This window comes from Athene cunicularia (genome assembly GCF_003259725.1).
Source record: "Athene cunicularia isolate RWA chromosome 28 unlocalized genomic scaffold, athCun1 chr28_part2, whole genome shotgun sequence".
Taxonomy (NCBI): domain Eukaryota; kingdom Metazoa; phylum Chordata; class Aves; order Strigiformes; family Strigidae; genus Athene; species Athene cunicularia.
The window spans coordinates 1,659,754-1,685,653 of record NW_020799140.1 but is presented as its reverse complement, the minus strand read 5'-3'; the positions used below and the strand labels follow the sequence as shown (position 1 = coordinate 1,685,653).

At 56.1% G+C, this 25,900-nt stretch overlaps 1 protein-coding gene across 4 annotated transcripts in view; it reads right to left on the bottom strand.

Moving 5' to 3' along the window:
• The window catches only part of ADAMTS10 (ADAM metallopeptidase with thrombospondin type 1 motif 10), a 57,176-nt gene that overhangs the window by 5,166 nt on the left and 26,110 nt on the right, over positions 1–25,900 (bottom strand). For all 4 annotated transcript variants that reach the window (XM_026865235.1, XM_026865236.1, XM_026865237.1 and 1 more), the window contains exons 6-20: positions 25,042–25,125; positions 24,532–24,677; positions 21,602–21,645; positions 20,281–20,386; positions 19,981–20,127; positions 18,110–18,251; positions 14,571–14,678; positions 11,239–11,384; positions 10,752–10,815; positions 9,807–9,909; positions 4,238–4,371; positions 3,269–3,392; positions 2,645–2,725; positions 1,080–1,243; positions 527–653 (exon numbers count right to left, since the gene is read on the bottom strand). In XM_026865235.1, coding sequence (XP_026721036.1) covers positions 527–653; positions 1,080–1,243; positions 2,645–2,725; positions 3,269–3,392; positions 4,238–4,371; positions 9,807–9,909; positions 10,752–10,815; positions 11,239–11,384; positions 14,571–14,678; positions 18,110–18,251; positions 19,981–20,127; positions 20,281–20,386; positions 21,602–21,645; positions 24,532–24,677; positions 25,042–25,125 — 1,720 coding nt within the window. The remainder of the gene's footprint in view (positions 1–526; positions 654–1,079; positions 1,244–2,644; positions 2,726–3,268; positions 3,393–4,237; positions 4,372–9,806; positions 9,910–10,751; positions 10,816–11,238; positions 11,385–14,570; positions 14,679–18,109; positions 18,252–19,980; positions 20,128–20,280; positions 20,387–21,601; positions 21,646–24,531; positions 24,678–25,041; positions 25,126–25,900) is intronic.

Below are 25,900 nucleotides of genomic sequence, written 5' to 3'. Positions count from 1 at the left end.
CAGCTTTCAACAGGGAACATTACTAAGCTTTGCTTTTGAAACCGCCTCTGTCTTCTGAATACCAGCTCAGTCACTCGCAGCCAGGTTCTCCGGCACAAAACTTTGTGTCAACCCCCACAGGAACCAGCCCAGGGGATTCAGGGGAGCATCAGTGGTGTTTCCATTCACAGACATGTAGATCTGAGGGCCAGAGGGGCTGTTGCAATCAGCTCACCTGTCCTGCAGCACACAAGGAAAGGAATTTCCAGCATATCGTGCCACCCTCCATCACCTCTACCACCTGCAGCTGCGGCCCAGCCCAAGAACAGCATCCGGGTGGGTTGCCCTGACACTTGCCCACCAGCTCACGCTGACTGACACCAGCTGGGCGGGAGTATGGAGAAACCTGAGCGCTCCTTTAGAGCGAAGCAGACACTAACATCCATGTGCTGTCTCCTGTGGCCCAGAGAGAGTGTGTGGGAGTCACAGGAGCACAGACATATGTGTGTCCCCCCAGCCAACACCCGGGGGACAGGTCAAACCTCACCCCCTGCACACAGCACCGAGCATTTGGTCCACGGGGTGTAGTGCCAGGAATACTGGTTCAAGGCATCTCTGCCGATGGGTGCGTTGAACTTGTACCGGATCCCCTGCAGCTCTGTCCGCACAAGGACCTGTGGAGAAAGGCATCACCGAGGCATCAGTGCCACCAAAGCCCAGCGTGGTCGTGACGGCAACCCACCACCTCGGTGTGCTCCCTAAAATCCAGGGCAGCTGAAATCTCCCCCCGCCTTCCCCTTTCCAGTCCCTTCCAGCACTGACATGGCAGCCACCACAGTGATGGGGGTGCAAGCCATGAAGGTGACACGACCAGAGAACAAGCTCCCGTGCACTCAAAGACTGAGTCATTCCAAAGCCTGGCAGATCAGGGAGGGAGACCTGAGAATTTAGCCCAATTTACCTCTGATCTCTGTGCCCCTTTCCTCCAGACAGCAAGGACAGGGGTGGAATAGCTCCAGTCCCACACAGCCACAGCAAGATCTCTTTAGCCCAGACCAGGCCCATACCGGGTCGGGGTATGAAGGAACTGTGTTACCAACCATGACAACAAGGGTGACGTTGGTGGGTCCCAAGGCCTCTAGGGACTCAGGCTCGTCTGGGGATCTCCTGTAGTGGAACGTTGTGCCTGCGATGTCAAAGCGCCGTGGGGGATCAATGGAGAGCTTCCCGTTGATGTAATACTCGCCGCTCTGCCCTCTCAGCGCTGCGAGGAGAGGGGAGCGAGGGTTAGCAGAAAGGCTGAACAGGCCTGTACACAGCTTCGGCTGGGCACTTCTCACTGCCAGGCTCAGAGCACAGCGAGCCTCGTTTCACAGGGAGGGAATAAGTCGGTGCCTGGGTCAGGGTCACACAGAAAGTCACTAGCAGAGGCGGGACTAATGTACCCTTTGTCCCATCTCAGCCTGCCCACCACCTCACTGAGGAAGGATGCTGCTGCGGGGAGCTCAGGCAGCTGCCCTGGCTGGTGATGGGGACACTTGGCAGCGTGACAAGCTGTGGCCATGAAGCCAGGCTCAAATCCAGCTGTGCCAACTGGGTCTTGGCTGCTGGGGCTACTGGAGGAGCCTGGTCCCCAGGAGCCTGGCTGTGCTTGCCCAAGCGAGTCGCTAGAGGGGGATCGGCTCGCTTGCTCGTCCCCACTCGCATTCCCACGCTCTCCCTGCTCGCTCCCTGCCACCAACACCGCGCTGGAGCCCAGCTCTGCGCCACTCCTGCCCCCGGTGCTGGCAAGGACCTCGCTGCCATGATGCGCTGCGGCGGGGAGGATGCTTCATACTGATGAGGATGAAGGATGCTCCCTCCGCTCCCGCTGCGGTGCAGAGACAGATCCTGCAAGTGGGAGACACTGATGGCAGCAGACAATACTGATATGAGCTTGGGCTGTGCCTCCAGTGCACAGAAATCCAGCCTGGATGGACACGAGGAGTCCCCAGTATATGTGGGCCGAGCAGGGAGGGATGTCGGCATCTCTGAACCCAGCAAAGGGAGCTGGCCTGGAGGGATGCTGCCAGGAGAGCCCTGCTGCAAACTCCCACCGGTGCTGGCATCTGGGCAGGCTCCTGCTCCTGGAGAGCTGCGGAGGCACCCTGCAGCAAGCCAGCAGAGAGAACCCTGCCCACCCTTCTCTGATCACTGCCCATCGCTTGGAGGACAGAAAGAGAAGACAAGGGGAAAGAAAAAAGCCTGTTGTAAAAATGAGCCAGAGTCTGGCTGGAAAATTAAGCCCAAGGAAAATGTGAGCAGGTCTATTTTTAAGCCCCAACCCAACATGCTGGCGGAGGGGGGAATGCCAAGGAGCCACAGACAGTGCCAGGAACGGCGGAGTGTGGGGTTTGCTCAGGGTTACGCTGCCGAACAGTGAGCGCAGGACGGAGGCAGAGCCGCAGCGAGACAGCAGCTGTGTGAGCCACACTGATCCAGCCCACGCCGGCCTGAGACAAGCCGCCCCTCTGCCTCAACCCCGAGCTGGGACCCCCAACCCCATCCTCTGCTGCTGTGGGACGCTATCCTTGCTGGGCTTTTCCCATGGCCTAGTAAGCGCAGGGAAATGGCAGACCAAGGCGGGGTATGGCTGGGCTTTCAGCATCCCCCAGCCCCATCTCACCTAGGTAGTTGATGGAGAGGTTCAGCTCCCGGATGTCGATGTGGACGGAGCCCTTGGGAATCTGGATCACCTCCTCGTAACCTGTGAGACAACCCGGGGCTGGTGAGCAGCGATGCTCAGCCTCCGAGCCCGGAGCCAACCCTGCCCTGGGCTGGATGGGAGCATGTGGCACCCTCTTACCCGTGGGCTAAACACTAAATGAGATGCTGGCAGTGCAGAGGCGTTGGTTCAGCCGCCCACTGCAATTAAACGGAAAAGCACCATGGCCCACCAGCAGAGTGGCTGGTCTGCTCTGCAGCGCAGGCTCTCACCACGGCACCAGCCGTGCCGGGGAGGTGCTGTGGAGCTGGGACACCCGTGGGCATCTCCACAGCCTGGCTCAAGGGCAGCGTGAGCTGGGGAGGAGGGAAGGAGCTTGGTGCTCTGTGTCAGGGATGTGGGTGCCAGCAGTGGCTGGGGCAGTCAGTGAATAGGAGCGATTTGCTCCCTGCTTGCAGCCGGGTCCTACCCTTTGGGGTGTTTCTCTGGGATATGCCCCTGCGCGTCCCCAGGAGCAGGTGAAGTCAAGGAGGGACTCAAGGGTGGGTGATACTGGTTGTGCTGGCCGGGCCACTTGCTTCCTACCTCCCTCTGGCAGGGACTGGTTGAAGACGCCCTCAACAGTCTCGCAGGAGCTGCCGTCTCCCCCACACACGCGACACTTGTCCTCCTTCGAGTCAGAGCCCAGGACACGGTCACAGCCCACATGCTGGAGGAAGGAGCAGCAGGGAATTAGCCATCCTGATGGGGCCTTGTCCTCCCCACATCTGACCTGCAGCATCCCAGGGAGCCCACCCCTGTCGCCCACCTCACTCCCCTGCACTGCACTGTACACCAGGCAGTGCTCAGCAACATCACCTCAGCCCAGCCCCATCTTTCTGCCACCCTTCTCCAGGGTGGGGTGTCTCTCTCCAAGGCTGCCAGAAATCCTGTCACTGAGGGATGAGGCAGAGGTTGGGGTGTCTGCGCTGAGCTGGGGGAGCTGCAGCAGCCCAAGGAGAGCCGTGTCCCTGCTGCACCAGAATCGTGGTAGCGAGCCTACGTGAAGCCTCTGGCTCTGCCCCACTGCTACAGAACGTGGGTTAGCGAGCGGGTCGCCAGCATGGCTGTGGTGCAATCCCCCTTTTGTTCCACAGTATATTCAGCCCCACAGAGACAAAAAGATCCCACAGACACAGGAAGGGAGACAGACGGAGACGGAGAGGGAGCCTGTCTGCCTGCCTGCTGGGGGACACTCACCACTCCCACAGCACTTTCTTATAATTAAACTTTTATAGCCCTCCAGATCCCGTTTCAAGGGAAGTATCAAGCGCCTGGGGCTACATGAGCTGTAAGTGCTGAGATCCAGGCTAACGCAGGCCAGTGTGGCACCGGTGCACAGAGAACAGACGGGCACAAGCCCGGCGGTGGAAGTGCTCCTGCTCCCACAGGGGAGCTGGGTGCCCGGGCAGAGGGATGCCCAGGTCCGTGCGGGCAGGGGGAGGGCAGTGCTCCCCTGCCCGGGGGTCTGCCCTTGCCTCCCCATCGCGAGGCTGCCCCAGATCCCGGCAGCACCTTGCACTCCCCGTTGACGCAGATGTCGTTGGAGTCCTGCCGGCACGGTGTCCCATCCACCACGGCTGCGGCTCGTTCCGTGTAGAAGTTAAAACCCTCGGCCAGGCAGTTGAGGGAACAGGCTTTCACACCGCCTGGGAAAGAAGCAGAGGTTCAGATGAAGGAGAGAAAGGAAATCTGTGGTGAGCCAGACCTGGGTAACAGCTGCCTTACCCGCAGCCTCCCCACGCCTCCATCCTGCGCCTGGCCCGCCTGGCGAGGATGTCCCCGCAAGCAGAGGGACCCACGGAGGGACCCGGACACCCTCCTGTTGATCAGCACCAAGGCAAAACCCTTGAACCAGACACCAACATGTGGTGAGACACAGTTCCATCCGCACAGCCTGGGAAACATGGGCTGTATGTGTCAGGGAAGGAAACAAAGTGACTTGTCCTTATCTGGTGTTAGTCACTCCCCGGTCCCCTGGCACTTTACAAGGGCTGTCGACACCCTTGTGCCCATTGTACAGACAGGAAAACTGAGGCAGCAGCTCTTAAGTGACTTGCCCAAGGTTTTTCAGCTACTAAACCAGAGAAACCAAGTTTTTCAGCTCCTGGACCAGTTACGAGGCCAGAGCAACCATTTATTTCTGTTCAAGGCTGGTGGATACTGAGTCCTTCACACCAAAGGCGATGACAGCAGACTGAGGACGAAGGGGAAGGATGCTCAAGTTGCAGCTAAAATATCTGCTTCCCAACATACCAGAGCACTGCCTAAGGAACAGAGGCTTCTGGTGCCTGGGAGCAGGACGTGTAACCAGTTATGGAAGGAGACACCAGAGCAGAGCTGTTTCCTGCCTCCTGTCATTGGATTTTATCAAACGCTGGTGCAAATCGTGGCAATTGTTACCTTTACTGAGCATCCCAAGGAGACTCAACAGCCTGCATGAGGCGCATGCCTGAACTGTGGCAGTTCACTCCTGCAGGCACCGGCAACAGTCCTGAGCCGTGTGCCAGAGGTGGGAAGCACCTGGGTCAGGAGGAACCGAATGCTGCAAAACTTGCAACTTGATACAGCGCATCAAATGGGCAGATGGAGGGGAGGGGTGGCCCAGCTGTGCCTGGCAGCACCCGAACGCAGCTCGGGGGAAGAAAGAGCAAAGCCAGGAGAGGAAGGAACAGGAGGAGACACGAGAGGGGAATTCAGCAGCTTGGAGGCATGCTGTCGAGCAGGATGCCTGGGCAAGCCCCTAAAGATGACGCTCGATCAACCCTCCTTCTGGAGAGCCAGCCCCCTCCACAGCACCCTGGGCTCTCCCCTGCCTGGTGAGGGACCTCCGGGGCCACCAAGGGGGACAGTGCAGGCATGACCCCGAAAACTCACAGCATCATGGCATGCCTGGACCCCAAGTCTGTCCAGCCAGAGCTCAGGTGCGAAATATCATCAGCAAGGTAAGAAAACACATTGTGAGAGACCTGCGCTGGCTGCAAGATCTCCTGGCTTGGGGAGGCCGTGCCGCCGAGCCCCACTGGCAACCGCACACCTCGTGCATGCAGCTGTCCCACCGGCCTGGGAGAGGGGCTTGTGCTGGCCCTTCCTGAGATGTATCTGTGATTTAGCCAGTGCTTAGTGGCTCGGGAGCGTCTCTCCAGCCAGTGGCCTCTCTCCTGGCAGCGCAGCGGCGGGCTCCGTCGCTGCGTGGGACCTTCTGTCCCCTGCAGGTCTCTAAGGCCGCGCTCTCTCCTGCCATCCCTGGAGTGCAGGGCAGACTGTGCAACAAAGCGGAGCTGAGAAACACCCGGAAACTTGGGCTTTCATTTCAGGGCTCTCAGATGAGCTTGTTAAACTATTCACATGCTCCCCCGCTTCCCTTCCTCGTCTCCAGCTACAAGGAAACGCAAGACCCACTGCAGACACCTTGCTGCCGTTCCCTCGTGGGCAGCTCGCCCCCGCTACAGCCTGTTTCTGCCTCTCTCCAAGCCCTGGCTCCATTTTAGTAGCCCCCAAGTAGCTGCATAATCTTCCCTCCTATGATAACTCCTCACCGCTGCTGCCCTGTGCCCAGCGTGTAAATGAGCTGTGCTTTTTGGGGTGGGAGCCTTAGGCCTGGCAGAGCAAAGCAGTGCTCTGCATCCCCCCAGGATACCCGCATCTGCAGGGCATGAGCGGGATCCTCACGGATCCTCCGAGAGGCTCTGCAGCGCCCGTTGTGCAAGCGGGGTCTGCCACCACCACCACGCAAGCACCCACTTGCACAGAATGAGCGGGACCCCCTCAGCCTGCCCAGTGAATGTCACAAACTGACTGGGAAACGAGCAGCAGACAGGAGTGTACAACCCCAAAGAGCACAGGGTCTGCCATAAACGATGTGCAGCTCCCCAGGCCCCTGTTCCCCAAGAGGAGAACCCCCCGGGCATGCATCAGCCCGCGGAGAGCTGCCTGCCCTTGTCTTTGGGCTGAGTAGATCAAGGTCAGCAACAGCCAGGTCTGCCATGGGTACTCCTTTTCATCTTTAATACAGGTATTAAAATAGAATAGAGTATTTTCAGTTGGCTACGCGGTGCCTCAGAGGATGTTTTGTTCCTCCTGCCCGTCCTGTTCCATAGAGGAATTAAAGCACATTACAATTTATGATGAGCAATCTCCTGTTTTCTGCAAGCCCCTGCTCCTCCCCATCCCTCTCCCAGCCCCGTGAGCTGCTCCACTCTCCCTTGGCTCCTGCATCCGCCAAGAGCAAAATGAATAACTAAGCAAATAAAGCAAAATAAACAAACAATTAAAGCCACATTCCACGAGGTATCTGCTGACTGTTGAGCTCCGAAAGGCTGAGCTCAGCGCTTCTTGCTGGGGCTGTGTCTTGCGATCCCGGGCTCTGGGCTCCAGGGCCGTTATAAATCACCACCAGGAAAACACGTCGTACTGGCCCTGCGAAAACCCCGACCTCAACTTGCCAGTGACCTGGCGGCTGGCGTCAGGCTTTCAGCGGGTGGCTCCTTCCCTTCCCAAATTTCTTGTGGGATCGGTGTCCTCCCCCATCCAAACCAGTGGGGTACCCCTTGTCTTCAGGGTGGGGGTGCTCCATGCCTGGGACATTTCCCTAAATCGATGTGGTGCCAACATCTCGCAGGCAAGTGGCACGAGCACCCCTGCACCACCACACCTTTTGGCAAGGGGGTGGCTCAGGGGTGCAGTGCTGAAGGCAGCGGCTGAGCGGAGCAGGGGAAGAGGCTCAGCAGAGGGCCAGGGTGGCCAGTGGCTCCCAAGGTGGGGGCATGTGCCCAAAAGCAACCTGAAGAGCAGATGTGCTACCAGCTGGAGGGCAGAACGCCTGGTGACCATGCTGCCAAGATGGATCCTGGGGGGCTGCCTGTGCCAGTGGGGAGGGAGGGACTGACACCCGCCACCCGCAAGCTCTCTGGGCACCATGGGAAGAGCCTAGGAGGGAGAGAGGTGATGGCCAGCCCTCTTTCCCTCTCCAGTGCTGGGGTAGGGATGCCAGCTAGCACAGGGGCTGCAGCGGGAAATCACGGGACCTGAGAGCAAAACACCCACAGCAAGGGGAAGGCAAGCCAGGGCTGTTCCCCAAGGGTCTGATCTACCCCATGGAGAAGGTGGAGGTGCAAGGGACGGTCCCCACCTCCCCTGCAGAGGTACCTCTAACACCCGACCGACACCAAGTATCACAAAACGGCACAGGCAAGTGAAGATGCAAGTGCTTGCACGGCTGGAGTCACAGTATCACAGAGAGGTTTGGGTTGGAAGGGACCTTCAAATATTATCTAGTTCCCACCCCCCTGCCCCGGGCAGGGCCACCTTCCACTAGCCCAGGTTCCCAAAGCCCCGTCCAACCTGGCCTTGAACCCTTCCAGGGAGGGAAGAGCCATAAAAAGCTTCTGTGGGCAGCCTGTGCCCAGGCCTCACCACCCTTACACCATTTTTTCCTTCTGTCCACTTTAAACCTATTCTCTTTCGACTCGACTGTTGTCCCTTGTTCTGTAACTACAGACCTTGCTAAAAAGTGTCCCTCCACCTTTCCTATAAGCTGAAGTACTGAATAGCTGCAGTCAGCTCTCCCCGATCCTGACAGAGCACCCAGACTCGGGCAAAGAAGTTTGTAGGTGTGGAGTGGAACGGTGATGGCCCCTTACCACCTCCTCAGTCCCAACTCATCCGAGGGTCTGGTGTGGACAGCCCCTGCCATCAAGAGCTGTTCCTGCTAATCCCATCCTACAGCTCCCAGGCAGGTGGGTGTCAGCACACACGATTTCTCAAGAGCTGGGAGACGGGTGCTCTCCCACCCAGGGGCTTGGCTCCCAGAACAGGCTGAGTCGCTGCAGCTTCCAGCACCTCTCTACTCATGTGAACATGCCTCAGTTTCCCTACCTGGGCCACTGCAGAGGAAGGCGGTGATACCCTTTGGCACTGAATAAACAAAACATAACTAACTGCTAAACAACCTGGCTCCTTGTGACCGTTACCCACAGCCAACCCGGAGAGCTGAGACAGGGAGCTCCCAGATCCCTTCAAGACACGATCATGCCAACGCTCACAACCTCCTGGGGAGGGGACAGGTTTCATCACCTTATTTTATAGAAAAGGAAGCTGAAGGAGAGGAAGGGGCTTTTTTTTTGAAAGCCAAACCAAAAATCTCTGTCAGAGCTAGATTACAATTCAAGGGTCTATGTTCAACTGGCCAACAGTCCCCTGGACCGAAACCACTGGTCCATGCCTGGGGAAGAGAGGTCTGAGTGAGGGCAGATCCAGCCTGCGGGGCTGTCTTCCACCTTGGCATCCACTGGGGTCTTTGTGTGACTGACTGCTTTGCAATTTTATTACATTTTTATTGATCCATCCCCTGCAGCCTCAGCACATCTGCTCCAGCTGCAGGAGCCCCGCTGGGAGGTGTGCTTATTTACACAGCTGCGAAGGATTTCCCCAGTCAAGTTCATTAACTACATGAAGGAGACGCGCTGTTCTTTCTCATTATTAAGAGATTTCTGCCACAGGGGCCTCCTCCCGCCCCCTCTCCTCGCTAGACACTTCTGCAGGACACAGGAGGACTGACCTCGGGAAGGGGGGACCACTGCTCTTTGGAGGATCCACCAGCTCGCAGCCCGTCCTGGAGATGAAACTTTACCTGCCTGCACAGGGAGGGCCGCCCTGTTTTCTCCCCATCGGGTACCAGACACTTTCTCTCATCTGACTTCCTCTTTACTCCCTCAGCAGCCAAGGGAACAGACTTGAGGGAGGAAGCTGAAGAGCCCGGATGCTGCTGGAATAGTTTCTGGCAGAGCAATGAGGTTAAAGGGGTAGGTGACCCAGGGCACAGCAGGATGGTTGTGGGCCAGAGCTGGGGGGGATGAGCCTGGAGGGATGCACGTCGATCCGTGTGAGGGGGAGGCAGCACAGCCCAGGAACAGAGTGGGCTCCCTGCGGGACCTGGGCTAGCAGAGATGGTGACTAACTGCCCGCCAGACCACTTGGACCATGAGACCTGTCCCTGCAGAGAGCGGGGGAGAGCAAAGCCCTGCAGGGCCCTGCTCCAGCTCTGCCTGAGCCAAGGGATGCTCAGCCCAGCCCCAGCACTCACCTCCACGGTACGTCTTCCAGGTGTAGTACTTCCCTCGGAAGGGGACGTTGTCGAATTCAGCACACTGCAGCTCTCGGAAGTCCTGGGAGCCCGGCGGGCAGTCCTGTGGCCACACAGCCAGCGATCAGCGCGTTGGTGGCAGCGACCTGCTTTATCTGCTAGGAGGGAGCTGCTACAGGGCTCCCAGCTGCGACTAACACCAGCCCTTCGAGGAAACGGACACCACCCCCGACAACCGGACACTGCTACAGTAGGGCAGGAGCATCATTCCTGCAAAGCTAGACACTACTGGAAGACTAACAGCACGAGTCCTTAGGGCCCAGCTGGTCTGTCTGCAGACGCAACACTTGCTCCCGTGAGCAATCCTTGAGAAGTTAGGTGCAAAACCCAGGGGAAGCGGTGGGGAGCCATCTGTTTTCCTCACTACCAGCCTGTGGATGTTAAAGCTCCCATTTCCCAGGTCCAAAGCTTCGCTGAGCTTCCCTGAAGCACATTTATTTCTCTGCTCCCGTTGAGGTCTAACCCTCAGCCCTGGGAAGCAGGGTGCTGCACTGCATTTTGTGAGCTGTTCTCACCTGACCAGGCCTGCACTTGCAGCGTGCGAGAGGCAACTGCTGTCATGTCAGTGCTGGAAACCTCTGATCTCTCCTCCTTTGCCTCGTTATCTTTTTGGGCCCCTTCTTGATGCCGAAGCCCTGCAGGTACGTACCGCCCACCCGCTCCCTGAGCCAGCTCGCAGCCGGCGCCGGCGTGCATCGTCCTGCTCGGCTTTCCCCACTGCGGGATTGCTGCTGGCACAGCACAGCTCATCCCCACCCGGCCACCTCCTCCCGTGGGTCCCACAGCTGCACGTAACACCCCACACCCGTGGGCAGTGGGCTCATCCCACCAGCAAAGCCCCCACTAACCCACGCTGCTCCTTCCCCCGAGCCCAGCAGTACTCACGTCGGTGTTGCAGGACCGGTACCGCTTCCGCTCTCCCAGGCAGTACTTTCCTCCAATTGTGGGCCTGGAAAACCAGGAGCGAGATGGGAGAACCAGCTTTAGGGCACTGAGCCACGTTTGGGGCAGGCGGCTGCCCCAGGCTGGCAGGAGCATCGTGGTGTTTCCCAACCCCGATCCGCAAGGACGGGCCCAGCCTGGGGGGCGTCGCAGAGGTGCAGTCCCGCAGCAGACCTCGCATTCTCAGAGGAGTTGCACAAGTGTCTTTGGGTCTGTGGCTGCAGACCCAACCACCAAAACAAGAGCAGCAAGCTGCTGTGAAAGCAGGACGTGGTGGGATTTGCGTGCAGGAGTCAAGACCCTCCCGGGAATGGAGAGCAGAGCTGTGCAGGCACCTGCCTGCTGCCTTCCTGACCCACCCGAGCTGCGATGCCGTGCAGGCAGGAGAAGGCAGAGCCGCGCCGACAGGGCCAGGCGCGTGTACACCTACCGCGGGCTGTCACAGTGGCGAATGGATGACGATACGCCTCCGCCACACGTCCTGCTGCACTCTCCCCAGGACGACCAGGCTCCCCAGGCACCGTCCACACCCTCCGGCCGGGTGCCAAAAGGCACACACTCCCTCTTGTAGCACCACTGCAGAAAGACAGAGCTTTAAACACCCTGAGCACCCGGCCTCTGCCTCCCAGCGCGCTCCCCAGCCTCCATCAGACACAGCAGCCAATTCAGGGCTGGGATCCGCTTTGATCCTATGAAATCTGAACTCGGAGCTGTGCTGGCCTTGGAGCCAAGTTCTCCACTGCAGAGGGCATTTGCCTCTCCCCAGGCACTCTCTCCTCCGAGTCACACTTCACCCTTTGCGCACGCAGCGTTCGCAGGGATACTGGGACCGGTGTCCCCGCTCCCAATGCCCGGCGCATCATCCTGTGGGGCAGGTGGCAGCCACGGGCAAGAGGTTCTCATCCCCACTTCTCCTCTAAAGGGGTCCAGGGCACCTGGGTTAATCAGGGTGACATACGTTGCCAACAGGGACAGGTAACAGCACACACCTCACTGCCTATAAAAGTGCACAGCAGCGAGTCTCAGGTGGGACTTGGACTGGAGCCGCTCTGCTGGGCAGCAGGGCCAGGATCCCTGTGGGGAACAGACACCTCCACCGCCAGCTGCTCCCTCCCAGGATGGAGTGAGTTTTGTATCCGTACTGGGAGCTCAAGTCGTGGTTAATGTGTTAAAATGACCTGATCTGCAAAGGGTCCACGTTAAAATGAAGTTTTGATTGTAGTAAGAACATTGTGTCATTGTTCTGCTGAGGATCCTTAAAGAATCCGCCTGTCCCCATCCTATTGGGTGACAGATGCTCAGGGAAACTTGCCTATGAAATATTTCCCTTGGACCTGGAAAGCGTCCTGCACCCCCTGGAGTCAACAGTGATGCAAGGAGCAGGACACTGCCAGACCCGCTGCCGTTCTCCGGGAACGGTGCCGGACACCATGCCTCGGGGGCTGAGATAATCCCAGGAAGGAAGAAACCGCTGTGCGCTCCTTCCAGGGGCTGATAACCCACCCTGGAGCTGCTGGCGTGGCCTCCCCCGGCTCCTTCTGAGCCAGGTTCTCCACGGGCAGCACAACCAGCGGGGAAAAATGACCCATGGCCTTCCAGGACACTCAGCTAGCGACTCCTTGCACACCAGTTCAGAGGTGCAAGCCCCCGTGGAGGAGATGCTCTGCAGGCACAGCCCTTCTGGTGTCTCTGCTCTTGCTCCAGACTAGTGCTGGGCTACTGCTTCTGCAGGCAGGGCCCAGGAGACTGACCAGCCCCTGCCAACCCCTCCATTCGCCCAGAGTGTCAGTGAAGGGCTCCTGCGGCAAGCACGGACACGTGCTGGCTGCAAGATATGAGCTGGGGACATGTGGGAAGGGAGGATGTCTAATGAAAGGCATCCTCCCAGGGTGCACTGACCATAAACTGTGTAACAAGTGCTTGGATAATAGAAATTAAAAAAAAAAAATAAAAAAAAAAAAAAAAAAGATGAAAGAAAACCAAAACAGGCAGGGAAGGAGCCAGCAAGACAATGAACCCAGTGTCTGAGCAGCCGGGCTGTGGGGACACCCCCAGGCAGCAGAAACTACCACCAGATCCAGCACTGAAGTCACCCACTGTGGGTACTTGAGGTAAGAGAAATGAAGCTGTAACAACCACAGGGGATCAGTTAAAAAAAAAAAAACAACAAACCCAACCAAAAAACCAAACAACAAAAAAAGGAGAATTTGGGAGCCAAAGGTCTGGGATGTGGGCACAGCTCGGCTCAGTCTTTCTCCACATTGCTTCCCCAGCTGGGTGGCAGAGCACAGAAACTCACCCTATCTCTCTTCAATCTTGCATACCTTAAATAGCTTCTCCACCCTGATCCTTCCCTCTGCTCTCTCCGGCTAGAAGGGGAGAAGCCAGGGCAAAAATTGGAGAGTGGCTCCAGCCAAGGGCTGAGCTCTGGGGCCTCACCCAGCCGGCGAGCCCAGGGGCCACCGGCCAGGAGCTCCAGCTGGTGAAGGTGCAGAAACTTAATACAAAGGTGCATCTTCTTTCACCCAAGGATATCAAATCCCTTCTGAAGGATGAATTAATACAAAAGGATAAACGGAAGCACAGGAAGGTAACTGGGGGTTTAAACGGAGTCAGGATCTTCACTGGGAATAGCTCCCACGAGTCCTGGGGGCTGCGACTGCTTGTCACTTCTCTTAAGACTTTTGAAGAACCCTGGTTCAAAAAAAACAACGAGTAAGAAGGGGAGAAGAGATATTTAAAAGCAGGAAAAGCTGGTAAAAAAAAAAAAAAAAAGATGACCAGTAGAAAAAAAATTGCCATTGTATATGCTGAATCTCCAGCAGCAGGGATGTCCAGCCCCAGGAGCTGTCTACTCCTTTTTGATCGAATTTCCAGCAGAACTAAGATGACTATTTGCAAAGAATAATGCATTTGTCAAAGCCACCCTCTTTCCTGCACATCAGCTTCTCCAGCTTCTTAAGGATTTGAAATGATTCTTGAATTTCTTCAGAATTATTTTTCCTCTAGTAGAAAAACACATGTCCATTTAATGGAGAATGTCCCAGCCCTGATTCTCCATTGTCCCAATTATTATTGAGTTTGCAAAGGCACTTTTTTTTTTTTTTTTTTAAACAGTGCTACACACTTGCTTTATATGGGCACAAATGGGTGTAGGAGGTGCCGGGAATGAGCAATACGAACAATCAAGTCAAAAATTCACTTTCAAAATATACAGTGATGGAAAATCCTACCCTCCTTTCTCAGCTGAGTCTGAAAAATGAAGGTTTCATCATATCTAGCCTTGTGAGGGAGTTTTTCACAAGTTCCTCTGAAAAAGATGTTGCAAGCCCATTGTCCCTCCTGGGAAAAATGGGGCAAAAATCACTTTTTCAGAACAGTGAGGGGACCTCAGCAGACCTGAGGACAAGATGTTCATCTAAAGCATATGGCATTGGCTGGAGGTCACCCTGCTGTGCCTCCTAGGTGACACCAAGGAGCTCGCTGGAGCAGGGACTTCGCGTCCTGCCTTCCCGGCACTATGCAGGATGATCCGTACTTTGGGGCGATTACAGGCCTTTGGGCTCCTTGGCACACCCCAACCTCCCTCCGGCAGGGGAGGGTGGAGGTGGCTCCAGGCTCTGGGAGGCAGGGGAGGACAGGCTGGTGGGTGCTCTTAAATCAACTCCGCGCCCACCAACACAAACAATAATCCCAGTTATCACTGGACGAGGGATTCAACCACTCACTGTCAACTCGCTACGGTGCCCCGGGCTTCCTTACCCCCTTTTCAATGGTGTTGGTCTGGCATATGGTCCCCTCAGCAGCGGGGATGCTGTTGGTTATGCAGCGGTTGCTTTTACTCAGACACCATAACTCACTGCAGACTTCCTGGAAAGAGAGAGATTTTGGGGAAGAGAGGGGGAGGGAAGAAGAAAGAGACAAAGAAACAAAACCGAGATTAGGATTTGCTTGTGCTAGGGGCTGCGAGGCTGGGGCAGCAGCACGCCGCTGTGCTTGAGAAGCACCAGCTGGGCTGGGACACGGGGACAGGAACGTTTTCAGCATGGTAGGGGGAAAATCAAATCAAATCTTGCAAGGTGTTGCCAGCTGCCATCACCCCAAGGCCACTGACAGCTCACTCCCTTCTCTGGACTAAGCCTAAGTGCTTCTCCTGGGGCTGGGGTTCTCTGGATTTGGATGCTCCACTGCTCTCAGGTGCCAGAGCTGGCTCCCCAGCCAGCCCGCACGGCCAAACCCGGTGAGGCCCGAGCTAATCCCACTGTGCTCCACCCATCCCAGGGCTGAGGGATGTTCTCTTCTTCTTTGGGTCTGTGCATGGAGGCTGAGCACAAGAGCTCGTTCCTAGCACCTGCCATGAGCATCCCTACACCACGTGGGTCCAGATCTGCCTCTGCGGGAAGCTGGGGGTCCCCAGGAGCATCAACTCAGCACGTCTGTCATCTCCTGCTACAGGAATGCCCTGCAGGTCACAGTGTGGCTACCTCGTCTACTGGCAAGCTCCAGCCAGCCTAACAGTCCTAAAGGGAAGATCTTCTGGAAGACTTAGAGCCATTTTCAGAAGAATTTAAATAATGCCAGATATTGACCTAGCCCTTAAGCAGCTCCAGAAGTGGGCACTTCTGTGCTCTGTCTCTGCTAGGCACAGTTGGGTCCACTGAGCGATACTGGGCTGAGGACTCCCAGACCTCTTTCCATGAGGTTTCCTGAGCCACAAATCCTGAGCTTCAGCCCATCCTGACCTCTCAGAGCACCCGCAAAGAAAAAGCTTCCCTTGGTTGTTCCAAATCCCACCCACAGGTCAGGTCCATGACAGTGACTCTGCAGAGTCACAGCTGCTAAATCAGAAAGTCCAGACCCTTTGAACCGGACTAAATCAACCAGGCTGGATTTCAACACCTGCAAACTGCGAAGAGACACCTAAAATTCAGAGCTGAGTTTCCTGCCAGGTCACCATCCTGCTCCTATTCCTACCGAAACAAGCCTGCGGAAAACTTGTTGCTTTTCAGAGAGCGGCTTGATGTGACTTAGGTTATACTTGAAAGCATTAAACAGGTTCACATTGTCGGTGAAGGAAACTGTCTCAAGATGTGAGAGCAGAACCCGAACAGCCGCGACTGCTGCTCCTGTGCTCCCAGCACGGGCCGGTGCTGCTGGTGGTGCACACCAGGGCCACAGCACGGGCTGAAGGACCCGACGTGCTCCGCACCGCACGCTCCGGCGCTGGCACAGCCACTGCCTGGCCTCCTGCCTGCCCCCACGGCAGCGTGACCTACAAGACAGCTACCGCGGCCGCCTGCCTCCAGTCAGGTAGCAGCCTGTTCATCACGCCTCCGGGCTTGGTTCAGCCTTCCAGCGAGGCATTCCTCCACCCTGCCAAGGGCTGTGCTCTGAACAGTAACCGATACCCCCCGCAGCACGATCTGACTCAACGACTGGGAATCCTCTGTGCTGGTACCAAGAGGGGCGAAAAGATGAGCTCGGGATTTCTCTGCTTCCCTCCTGTTCCTGGGGTTGTGATAGCGGAGTGCCACAGGGTGAGCCAGCAAAGGAAAATACTGTGGAGTCGGCGCCAAGGACCACAGCTCCAAGATGCAAAGGGATTTTTGGTTCCCAACTCCTTCGCCAAAGCCTGGCTGCAGCTGCCTTTAACCAGTGAAAGGAGAAAGTCTCCCATCTTCAAAAAGCGTCTACCCCTCCACAATGCTCTTCCAGAGCCAGCACGACTGTTGGGAAGTAGGAGCTCCTGTACAGTCTCTTCTCTGTGCGTCACCAAGGGAGGCGACTTCCCAGCTTCAACCACTAATACTGTTCACTCTGTCCTCATTAAAACTATTAATCATCTGCTCTGTACCGGCATGGAGGAAGGGATGCTGCCGCGTTTGAGCCATCACCCTGGAGTTTGTTTATATGGGGCACAGGATGGGTGGACTTACACATTTACCCAGATTTGATCTGCACGCACTTGAGCCCTTACGCCCTTTGGGCTTCTCCCAACCAGCACGCACCACAGGCTGGCCTAGAAGGTCATCACAAGGACATCTTGTGCTTTTGTGATCCTTGTATATATACAGGAAGCGTCTGCCCGAGTTAAAAATTAGCTGGGAAACAGGCATGTAAGCGTGGAAAGTTTCCATTCCACTGCCCTCAGCTTAGGAGGGGCACAGACTTCAGTCGGTCGCACCTGGCATCAGATACCACGATCACGTTACTCGGAGCCAGACTTCTCCTGCTGCTCTGGGCCCGTCCTGAGACTGCATCTGCCCCGTGTCCAGCAGGCCCTGGGCCCCGTCAAAAGACAGCACTGGACCAGGGAGAGTCACACCGTGCCCTTTGTTCACCGAGGTGAGCTGGTGAGCCCACCAGGAGGTGGTTTAGTGTTTAACTGTACTAAACAGATGAACACTCAGGGTGATAAACTGGTTCACACTGGGTCAGTGGCAGTGTCGGAATTGTATTTACATGGTTGCAAAAGAAACTAAACCCTGGTCTGATACATTTCCTCCTTCACAGCCTTCCAGGGTACACGTACATGTGTGTCCATCAGACAACACAGCTGCCCAGGTATCTCACTGCTGGCTCCTGTTTGCTCTAGAAGCAAGTGGATGAGTTAAGGGATTCCATTAGCCCTTCAGCGCAGATGCTTCCCCCTCACTACTACACTCAGATTATCTACGCTCAGATTATCTACGTTAAGAACAGCAAAACATCAGGCTGAGATCCAGGAGGACTCCTTTCTCCCGAAACAACTTTTCCTGTCAGTGGTTTCCTGGGTTCAAAGATCAGGGGATGGCAGCAAGGTGGCAGGGGTGGCTTTGGGCTGTCCCTCAGACGTACCTACAGCACATCGACCCACCTCACCTGGAGAAAAACCATTCCTCCTCTTTAAGTTTGTGTGAGCAGCATTATGACTTCCAGCGAGGATTATGAAAAATATGTCTGTGTACAAAGCCCCGCTGGGAGGGCAGTCTGGATGAGGGGCCTGCAGCTTGGCTTTCAGCTGCAACCCCTGGGGACAGGCAGCAGCCAAGGTATCGGGCAGACACGAGAGATCTTCTCCCGTGGGACTAATCTGACCGAAACTGAGCTGGGGTCAACCTTTGTGGGTGGGAAACAACCTCCTCTGTCCTCTCCCAGGGAAGCAAGGCAAAAAGCTCACAGGGAACATGCCAGTGCCCTTTATCTGAAGCAGGCCAGCAAAGCGATGTGGGCAGCAGAGGAACAGCCCCACGGCCCTTTGCCCTTGTAGCCCCCGTCCTCCACCCCCTGGGAACCGATAGTAAAGCAGGAAGGCTCTCTACCCCGTATTTACACTGGCGAGATTTAACTCCGTACTGGAAACGGCACTGCTCGTCTGCATCGTAGGCCTGTCCTGGAGCCACTGTTGGGTAGATAAAATCTTGCTTGGGAGGAGCGTTGTTCAGGCATAGTCCCATCCCGGAGCTGGAAACAAAGAGACAAGAATTAGAGCTCAGAAAGGCTTTAGGAGAGCGTCGCGGTGGAGGAGCAGCAACAGGCACTCCTGGCTCTGCGTGGGGCTGAGCTCTCACATGCTTGGCTCTTTGGGGGGACAACTTTACCGGCCTCCTCTGGGCCAAACCGCTGCTGAGAAAGTGCTCTGAAGTCTTGCTATCTGTGCACCCAGGGCTGGGAAGCACATGCTGGTTCCTAGGTAACTCCAGAAGTTTTAACCTGAGAGTTTTGCAGGCTACCCCCAGCCCCCCAGTGGGTCCTAGGGCCAGCAGGCAGCGCCTGGCAGCGTGCGGGCAGGGTGTGCCCGGGACCCTCGGTGGGCAACGGGGCAGGCAGAGGGGCTGCCCTCCCACCCCACGGCTGCGGCCGAGCGCGGGGAGCTCCAGCTCTCCAGGCCCGTCCTTCTGCATGCCAGAGCTTTGTAGGAGCGTCCAAATTTTGTAAGAAACATGCCTTTTCCTCCCCCTTCCTTTCTGCTCTCCGAGCTCTCTCTAAATCAAAGCCCCTGTCACCACTCCCCTGGCCCTGAATCCCAGGGTCTTGCACACCCGGCCCGGCCGAGGCTCCCGGGGCTGCGCTTAGGCGGGGGAGGCCGGCACGAACCCCGGAGAGGGCTGACGTGAACTCGCCGTCCTCCACCAGCCCCGCCGAGACTTCAGGGTTACCTGAGGACAAGGCAGCCTCCGCCGCAGCGCCTGCCCGGCGCTCTCCACGCAACGTGCCTTTGCTGCGCTGCATGGCCAGGGGTCAAGAGCGAGGGGGGACCCGTTTTGTCGTGGCCAAACGTGAGCTGCCCCTTGTGGGATCTGGTGGTTGGCCACGTGTTTTGCCAGGCTCTGCGGGACGGCGGGGCAGGCGGCAGCCCCTCGGGGAGGTTCACCTTCGCTGCTCCTCTCGCAGCGCTGCAACAGCGGCGTCACCAGTAGAGAACTGGTATTCAGACTCCCCGGGGACTTCCCTCCACAGTGACCCCACACACTTGCTTCTTTGAATCACGACTCAAGTCCTACCTCGTCTTTCTATTAGGTAGTGCCTGTATCCTACCAAAAACCTCATCAAAATTGATCCTGACTGCTCATTTTGTGATAGAAACCCTGGGATTGCCGGAAGCTTGGACAAGAAGCTCACTCAGGCTGCGGAGCCGTGACTCAGGCAAGGTAACAATACTGAAACTCTGGGTCTTAGGAGCCTAAATCCCTTCTCCTGAATCCTACACCCAAAAACCTTTCCCCTGCGTTGCTTGTTCACACCTAAAAACTCTCCTTCTCAGTGTCTGGAGAAGCTGCCTACACCACGCAGACCCGGTCCTGTCTCCAGATCCCCCCTTCCCACCACACCAACCCTTCTCTGCAACTCCTTGCTGAACTTCAGCAACATCCAAATGCATCCGGAAGCTGCTGATTTATCTGTGAAGTTTCTAGAGGTTGAGAACCGAAACAAAGGCGTCACAGCTGCAAGGTAAACGGGGTTACTATCTTCAGCAGGCAAGCAAACCACGGGAAAGTCTAAAGGAAGGAAGAAAAGCACGTGCCTCTTGGGATAGGATGAGGTGCTGGGAGACAAGACAGAAGGTGCATGGGCTGTGTGCTTTGGGGGCTTTTCTTTGGCTTTACCCACCCCTCACAAGTGCCTGTGAGAGGGTGGAGGTGTGTACTGGTTGCGAGGTAGAAGGGAGGGCAAGGTGAGATGGATTCCTTACTCCAGGAAGCTGGTGATGTAATCCCTGCTGCACGTGGACCATACGAATGGGTTGGTCTTCATGGTGATGTGAGCAGCCATGAGCTTGGCTGTTTCTTGCCCACGGGAGCCACAGCTGTTGCCAACCCCATCGTGATTCATGCCAAACCTAGAAAGCATCACCAAGGCAATAGAGACATGATCAGCTGCTGCGTTTTCTTGATCATCCGTGGGAAGGATTTTTCATCTCCTGTTGGCAGGAACAAACCAAGAGGTTCCTGTGACGGCCGTTCCCAGGGGCCTCTTCTGGCACAGTACTCACGTGTGGCCGATCTCGTGGGCAATGGTGAAGGCTGTGGCCAGGCCAATGTCCTCATTGATGCTGCAGCTTCGTTCTCGTTCACACATCCCGCCGACGGGGGCCAGGCCTAGGGAAGCCAGACAGAGCTGTCACAACAGGGCCAGCACAAATCACATGGTATTTGGGGACTAACTGGTGTGCTGCACGCTCACTAAGCATAGCCTGAGGTCAACATCAACTTTCTTCCCACCAGTTGCACCCGGCTTTGGGATGGACCCATGGCTCTTAGGGACTGTGAGCGTGTGGTCACTCAGCACTCTCAACTAAATTAAGGCTGACAGGCTCAGAAATGCTAAGAATGGGTCAAAACCCTCTGAATATCATATCCAAACCCCAGACTGGGAGCAGACAGTCCTTGTCACAACACCGTTAGTGCTGGTGGGGGAACCTGACTTCAGCTGTACCAGCTCTTGGGCATCCAAAGTCAGCCAGGGCAGCCTGGACAACCAAGTAAGCCAGGATCCAACCTGCCCATCCAGGCTTGGTTCTGGCTGGCACCCACCACGATCAGGAATCCAGCCTGACTCCGTCTGGAGGGCTGGTTCACGCAGAAATCCCCCCTGAATTGTGGCAGCATGTTCCCCCAACCCTCTGCCCATAATCTGTCCCACCACCACAGGCTGTGCCCACTGCACTAGGCCAGGGAAGGAACAGCCTCTGCTAAAGGAACAAATCGAGCCATCACGGCACCTCAGCCTCAACCTCCCTTCCAGGCACCTCGTCTGCAGCCACATCAGGTGAGAGATCCACCAACTTTTCCTTTTTAACAGTGATTCAGAGCAGTAATCCCTCCCTGACTGCTTAGTCTAGACCAGGGCAAGACAAATTAGGAGCTACAGCCAGAGAGAGCTGCAGGGTCTGTCTGCGTCTAGCAGTTTAAATAAAGAACTCCCTTTATAGTCATCACAAAAAAGGCTTATTTTTCTCTGCGAAGCCAGGAATACTCCACTAGGCTATGGACCAGCCCTAGATGCGAGCGGTTCTTAATCATCAGGCTGGACCTGACCCAGGGATATAAAGGAGAAGTGTTCCAGAGCCCATCCGTCCTCCGGGTTGCTGCTTTTAGTGTTTACAGAAGTCAGGAGGCTACACAGTCGAGTGGCCTGGAAACCACCGGCCTGTTCCTGGCTCTGCTGCCGGTGCTCGTGGTAGTGTTGGGCAAGAGCTTCCCCTCAGCCTGCTCACTAGGGGAGGGGGATAGCACAGCCCACCCTCGCCACGCTCCCGAAGGTGCCTGTGCTGGTGAGAGGTGCTGGCGAAAGGGCGGCAAATTCCAACCTACCCAGGGTGCCACACGGTTTATTCTTGTAGATGCAAATGTCGTATCTGCAAAGAAGAGAAGGCAGCGTTAAGAATACTTAAAATTTCGGTGGCTCCAAACCAGCGTATCTTCATTTTACTGATGTGTTCACATCCAAAGCACCACGAAACAGCCCATGGCTCGTGCAACACCTCTGGAATGGAAAGAACCGACTGTAACAGGTAAAACACCTCTGATCCACGTTGTACAACAACTCGCCTTCCCCAGGCTGAGACTCACGGCGGATTTTTCACGATAGCGCTTGTCCCTTAACTATGGGGCACTGCTGAGCGGGGTCAGAGGTTTGGTTTTGATGAAATGTGGTAAATCAGCAGGGACAATGCTATTCCAGCCTTGAAGCATTTTGGGTTTGGGTGGGTGGTCCAGCTCTGCTCCTTAGTACCCAGTGCGCTCCCGGGAGCCAGACACTTCTCTCCTGGGAGGCACCGGGCTCAGGGAAACACGCCAGCAGCGCAGGGTGGAAGAGGACAGGGCCATCCCCCTCTGTAACTCAGGTCCCTTGCAGCAAATCTTATCAATCAAACATGTAATCCTGATTATTTTTCAAAAAAAAAAGGAAAACACTTCAGTTTGAAAATATGTTCCATTTTAAAACCCACTGTGGTTTCATTAAAATGCTAATTTTTTTGTTGTTGTTGTTTTCAGTTTAGTTCTTTACTGAGAATTTTGCAAACAAATTCAATATGGGCTGATTCCAGATGAGTCTACCCTCCGTTCCCGGCTTCGACTTCCAGCCATTGCATCAAGGAATCAACTGCTTGTACATCGTTCGTACATCGTTAGCCATGTAAAAGGGAAAACTAAACGTGGACAGCAAAGTAAAATGTCCTCCAAATTGAAATGCAGCATCCTTGCATCCTCGTAATGGGATGTGGCAGCAGCTCCAAAAGCCCAGTTTGGGCCAGAGAGGGAATATTATCAATTAGCTGCGGAGATGAACTGCATGGCCTCCCTGCCTCCATTCAAATAACTTCTCCAGAAGGTGAGACTCCCCGGACATTTGGGTCTTTGCAAAACCTGGGCTGGAGGTTAACACTGAAACCCACCCAGGCTGACAGGCGTGGACTGGGGGCAACTGGGCTGGGATGCCAGGTTGGGGTGTTGCTCCTTAGCCCCGAGGTGCATTTCAGCCTGAGTGGGAGCTGGGATCGGAGCACCGAGGCTGGTGACCATGGTGTGGGTCTGGGGGGGGGCACCAGCACGGCGAGCAGGAACATCTGACGCCGCTCGTCCCCGTAGCCCCACAGGGATGAAAGTGGGGAGGAAGCAAGTTGATAGCACACGATGGGTTAAGCACAGCGTGTTCCTGGCGATGGCTCCTGTCCCTTTGGCCCCTGGGCTCTCTGGAAGTGTCCAAACCTCTCACCCCCAGCAGGAAACTGAGTGAGTGAAAAACATTTGTTGCTTTGTTTTGAGAGAATACCGCTAAAGCCTTCAGAGGCTCTAGTTTGACACGTCCCTGCAAAAGAAAAAAGCCCGCAGCTCAGCAAGATGTTATCGGGAGACGGGGAATTTATTAGAGAGGGGCCGGACGTGCTGGTGCTGTCCAAGCCTGGCGTGGCCGGCCCGGCAAGTCGCTTCGGGTTAGCTCAAACATCTGGTGGGAGGCTGAAGAACTGGAAGCCAGCGTTCGCATCCCGCACGTGTGGCAGAAGAAAAAGCAGACACTGCAGCCCCAGGAGGGTGAAATGCTGGGGCCAAGGGGCCTTTTGCGCGTTCCTCCCCTGGTGCTTGTGGGGTCTCATTTCACAAGTTCCCGGGAGGGATGCGCCAGGCTGCAAACAGCTCCTGCCATCGCCGGGCCTGGAGCGGGAGTGCGGCACATGGCACCAGCCAAACCAGCTCCTGCTTGCAGGCTCCTGTCTCCAGCACTTTCATTTTATTACTTTCTTTCACTCTGCAAGAGGGGGAAGAAAAGGCACAAACAAACCTTGGCTTTGCCTTAGGCTTCTCCCCAGGCCGCTGCCCCTCTGCCCAAGCAGGGTTTATGGACGCACCAGAGAGCCAGTGTCCTGGGCACTGCCGAGAGCTGCCTCTCGGTGCCCTTCATCCCCTCCGACCTTCCAGCTCTCCCTTCGGCATCCACTGTTCTCCCAGCCGCCACTCCGTTCTTTCCACTGTCCCTGTCATCCTCTCTGCATCTTCTTTCCTTCCAACTGTCTGTCCATCCTTCCAGCTGTCCCTCCCACCCCCTCTGCTGCTCCAGGCTCATCTATTCTGACGTGGGTTATTTGTCCTCCCAGCTCTGGAGGTCTAATTCAGCATCCAGGTTAAGCTGCTGGCCTAGACTGTTGTCACAGGAGTGCAGAGACACAGGCAGGGCTGGACTGCTCCTGTCCTAAGGGAGTTGGGACGAAATCAGTAATTTAAGGGTGGCCACCAGCTACCAAGGAGAGAGTTCAGCCCTTCATGTAGGCACCTAAAATGTGAGCCAAATCCCGTACTGGTGCAGCACTCCATCACCGTCATGACGCTCAGGTCCCACTTGCGTCCCCTTCTCCATCTTTCACAGCAGGAGCAGAGCGACTCTCTGTTTCAGGAGGATGCCCAATGCTCCACAACTCTGGGGTGGGTTCCCAACACCACTGTACACACTGGATCCTTGACCTTTGGTGCACAAATGCACACGGGCTGCAAACTAAGGTCCTTGTGAGCACAAAGAAGACCGAGGGAAGACACTGGAGGACGATAAGTATCTGAACTGCAATAATCGGCATCACTGCAAGGGAACTGGCAAGTGGCCAGCCTGAGGGACAGCCGCTGCCAGGCAGCTTGCAGGGGAACGCATGGGAAGGAAGCCTCGGATGAAGCACTTGGACAGAGATCGAGGACAGCTGCACAGAGGACACCCTCCACGAGGACGGCGCTGCCCGGGCCGGGCTCAGCCTTACCTGGTGATCAGCACTGCAGTGTCGTGGTTGGCTATGCCGTTCTCGGGGATAGCGTTCCCATTGCCATTCCTGTTCACAATGGATTTCTGCCACTTGCAGAAGCTGTCCAGGGATTTCCCGGCGTGGTGGTTAATCTCCAGTGTGGGCTGGAATGGAAGCAATACGACAGTGTGTTCCCAGGAAAGCTCTGATATGAAGGCACTGCCTATTCCCATGCCACCAGTCCAGATGCCTCCGCCTTTTTCATGCAGGCCATGGGAAAGCAAGACTTTAGGAGGACTAAAGCTACTTAAACCTCCCTAAAGTCACTTTATCATAGAAACAGTCCTCAGAGTCCCAGAGGTCTCCTCAGCCCACACCCTGAACCCAGTCCCCAGCTGCCATTGAGAGGATGTGGTGCATCAGCAGGCTGCTGGGGGGACCTTTGGGGGGTGACATCCAGGGGAACACACAGACCCGTAAAGGAAATGCAGAAGCATGATGGAAGCAGCTCAGCAAAGCCCACCTTACCTGATCCTCGGTGAGGAGAATCAGCCGGGTCACCAGGATATTGACAATATTGCCCAGACTCGAGTCCTGGAAAAGTTTGGCAACCTGACCTCCAAGAAACAAGAAAAGACGAGTCTTAAAAATGAGCTCACTGGCCGGGTGATGGTGCAGTCGGCGGGTGGGCTGGCATGTGCCGGGCACCTGGTGGAGGGAAACAGGGCTGCTTCGTCAGTGCGGGCTGCGGGGTCTGAACGCAACCTTTTTAGAAAGCAGAAACGGGTACGGGACTCCACGTTATCACTTGGATTGCAGAGCCTCCCGAACCATGTTCAGACCTTGGTGCTGCCTCCTGGGGAGATTCGAGCTGTGAAGCCGACACCCCACAGCACCTGCTCTTTGCCAGGGGCTCAGGTGGGGAAGCCCCACAAGTCCTGGCATTACACAAGCCATGGGGACGAAGCTTTGCTGGCTGCCCACTGGCAGGGAACACCACAGCATCTCTCAGAAATCTGCCGCCACATGAGGGGTGTTTTACAGCAGATGAAACAGTTAGAAACAGTATTGTTTTAAAATCTGGCATCTGCTTTAGAAATGCAAACAGAGCAAGCCATGAAAAGAGATCCTGCAGAGGACAGGACAAAGGCCCATCACAGAGGGGCTTTCAGCGGTTTGATGGATAACTTCCAAGCCTATCTCACCTCACAGGAGGATTCAGCACGGCCAATTCAGGCTGTTCATGCATCTAGCCTGGTATCCTGCCGCCAGCAGTGACCCAAATCTGATGCTGCAGAGGAAGCTCCTCTGCAGTAACCCAGAGACACGGGCAGTCTGGTATGGAAAATACGAGGGTATTTCTCCCTACCCCTCACGCTGATCAGCC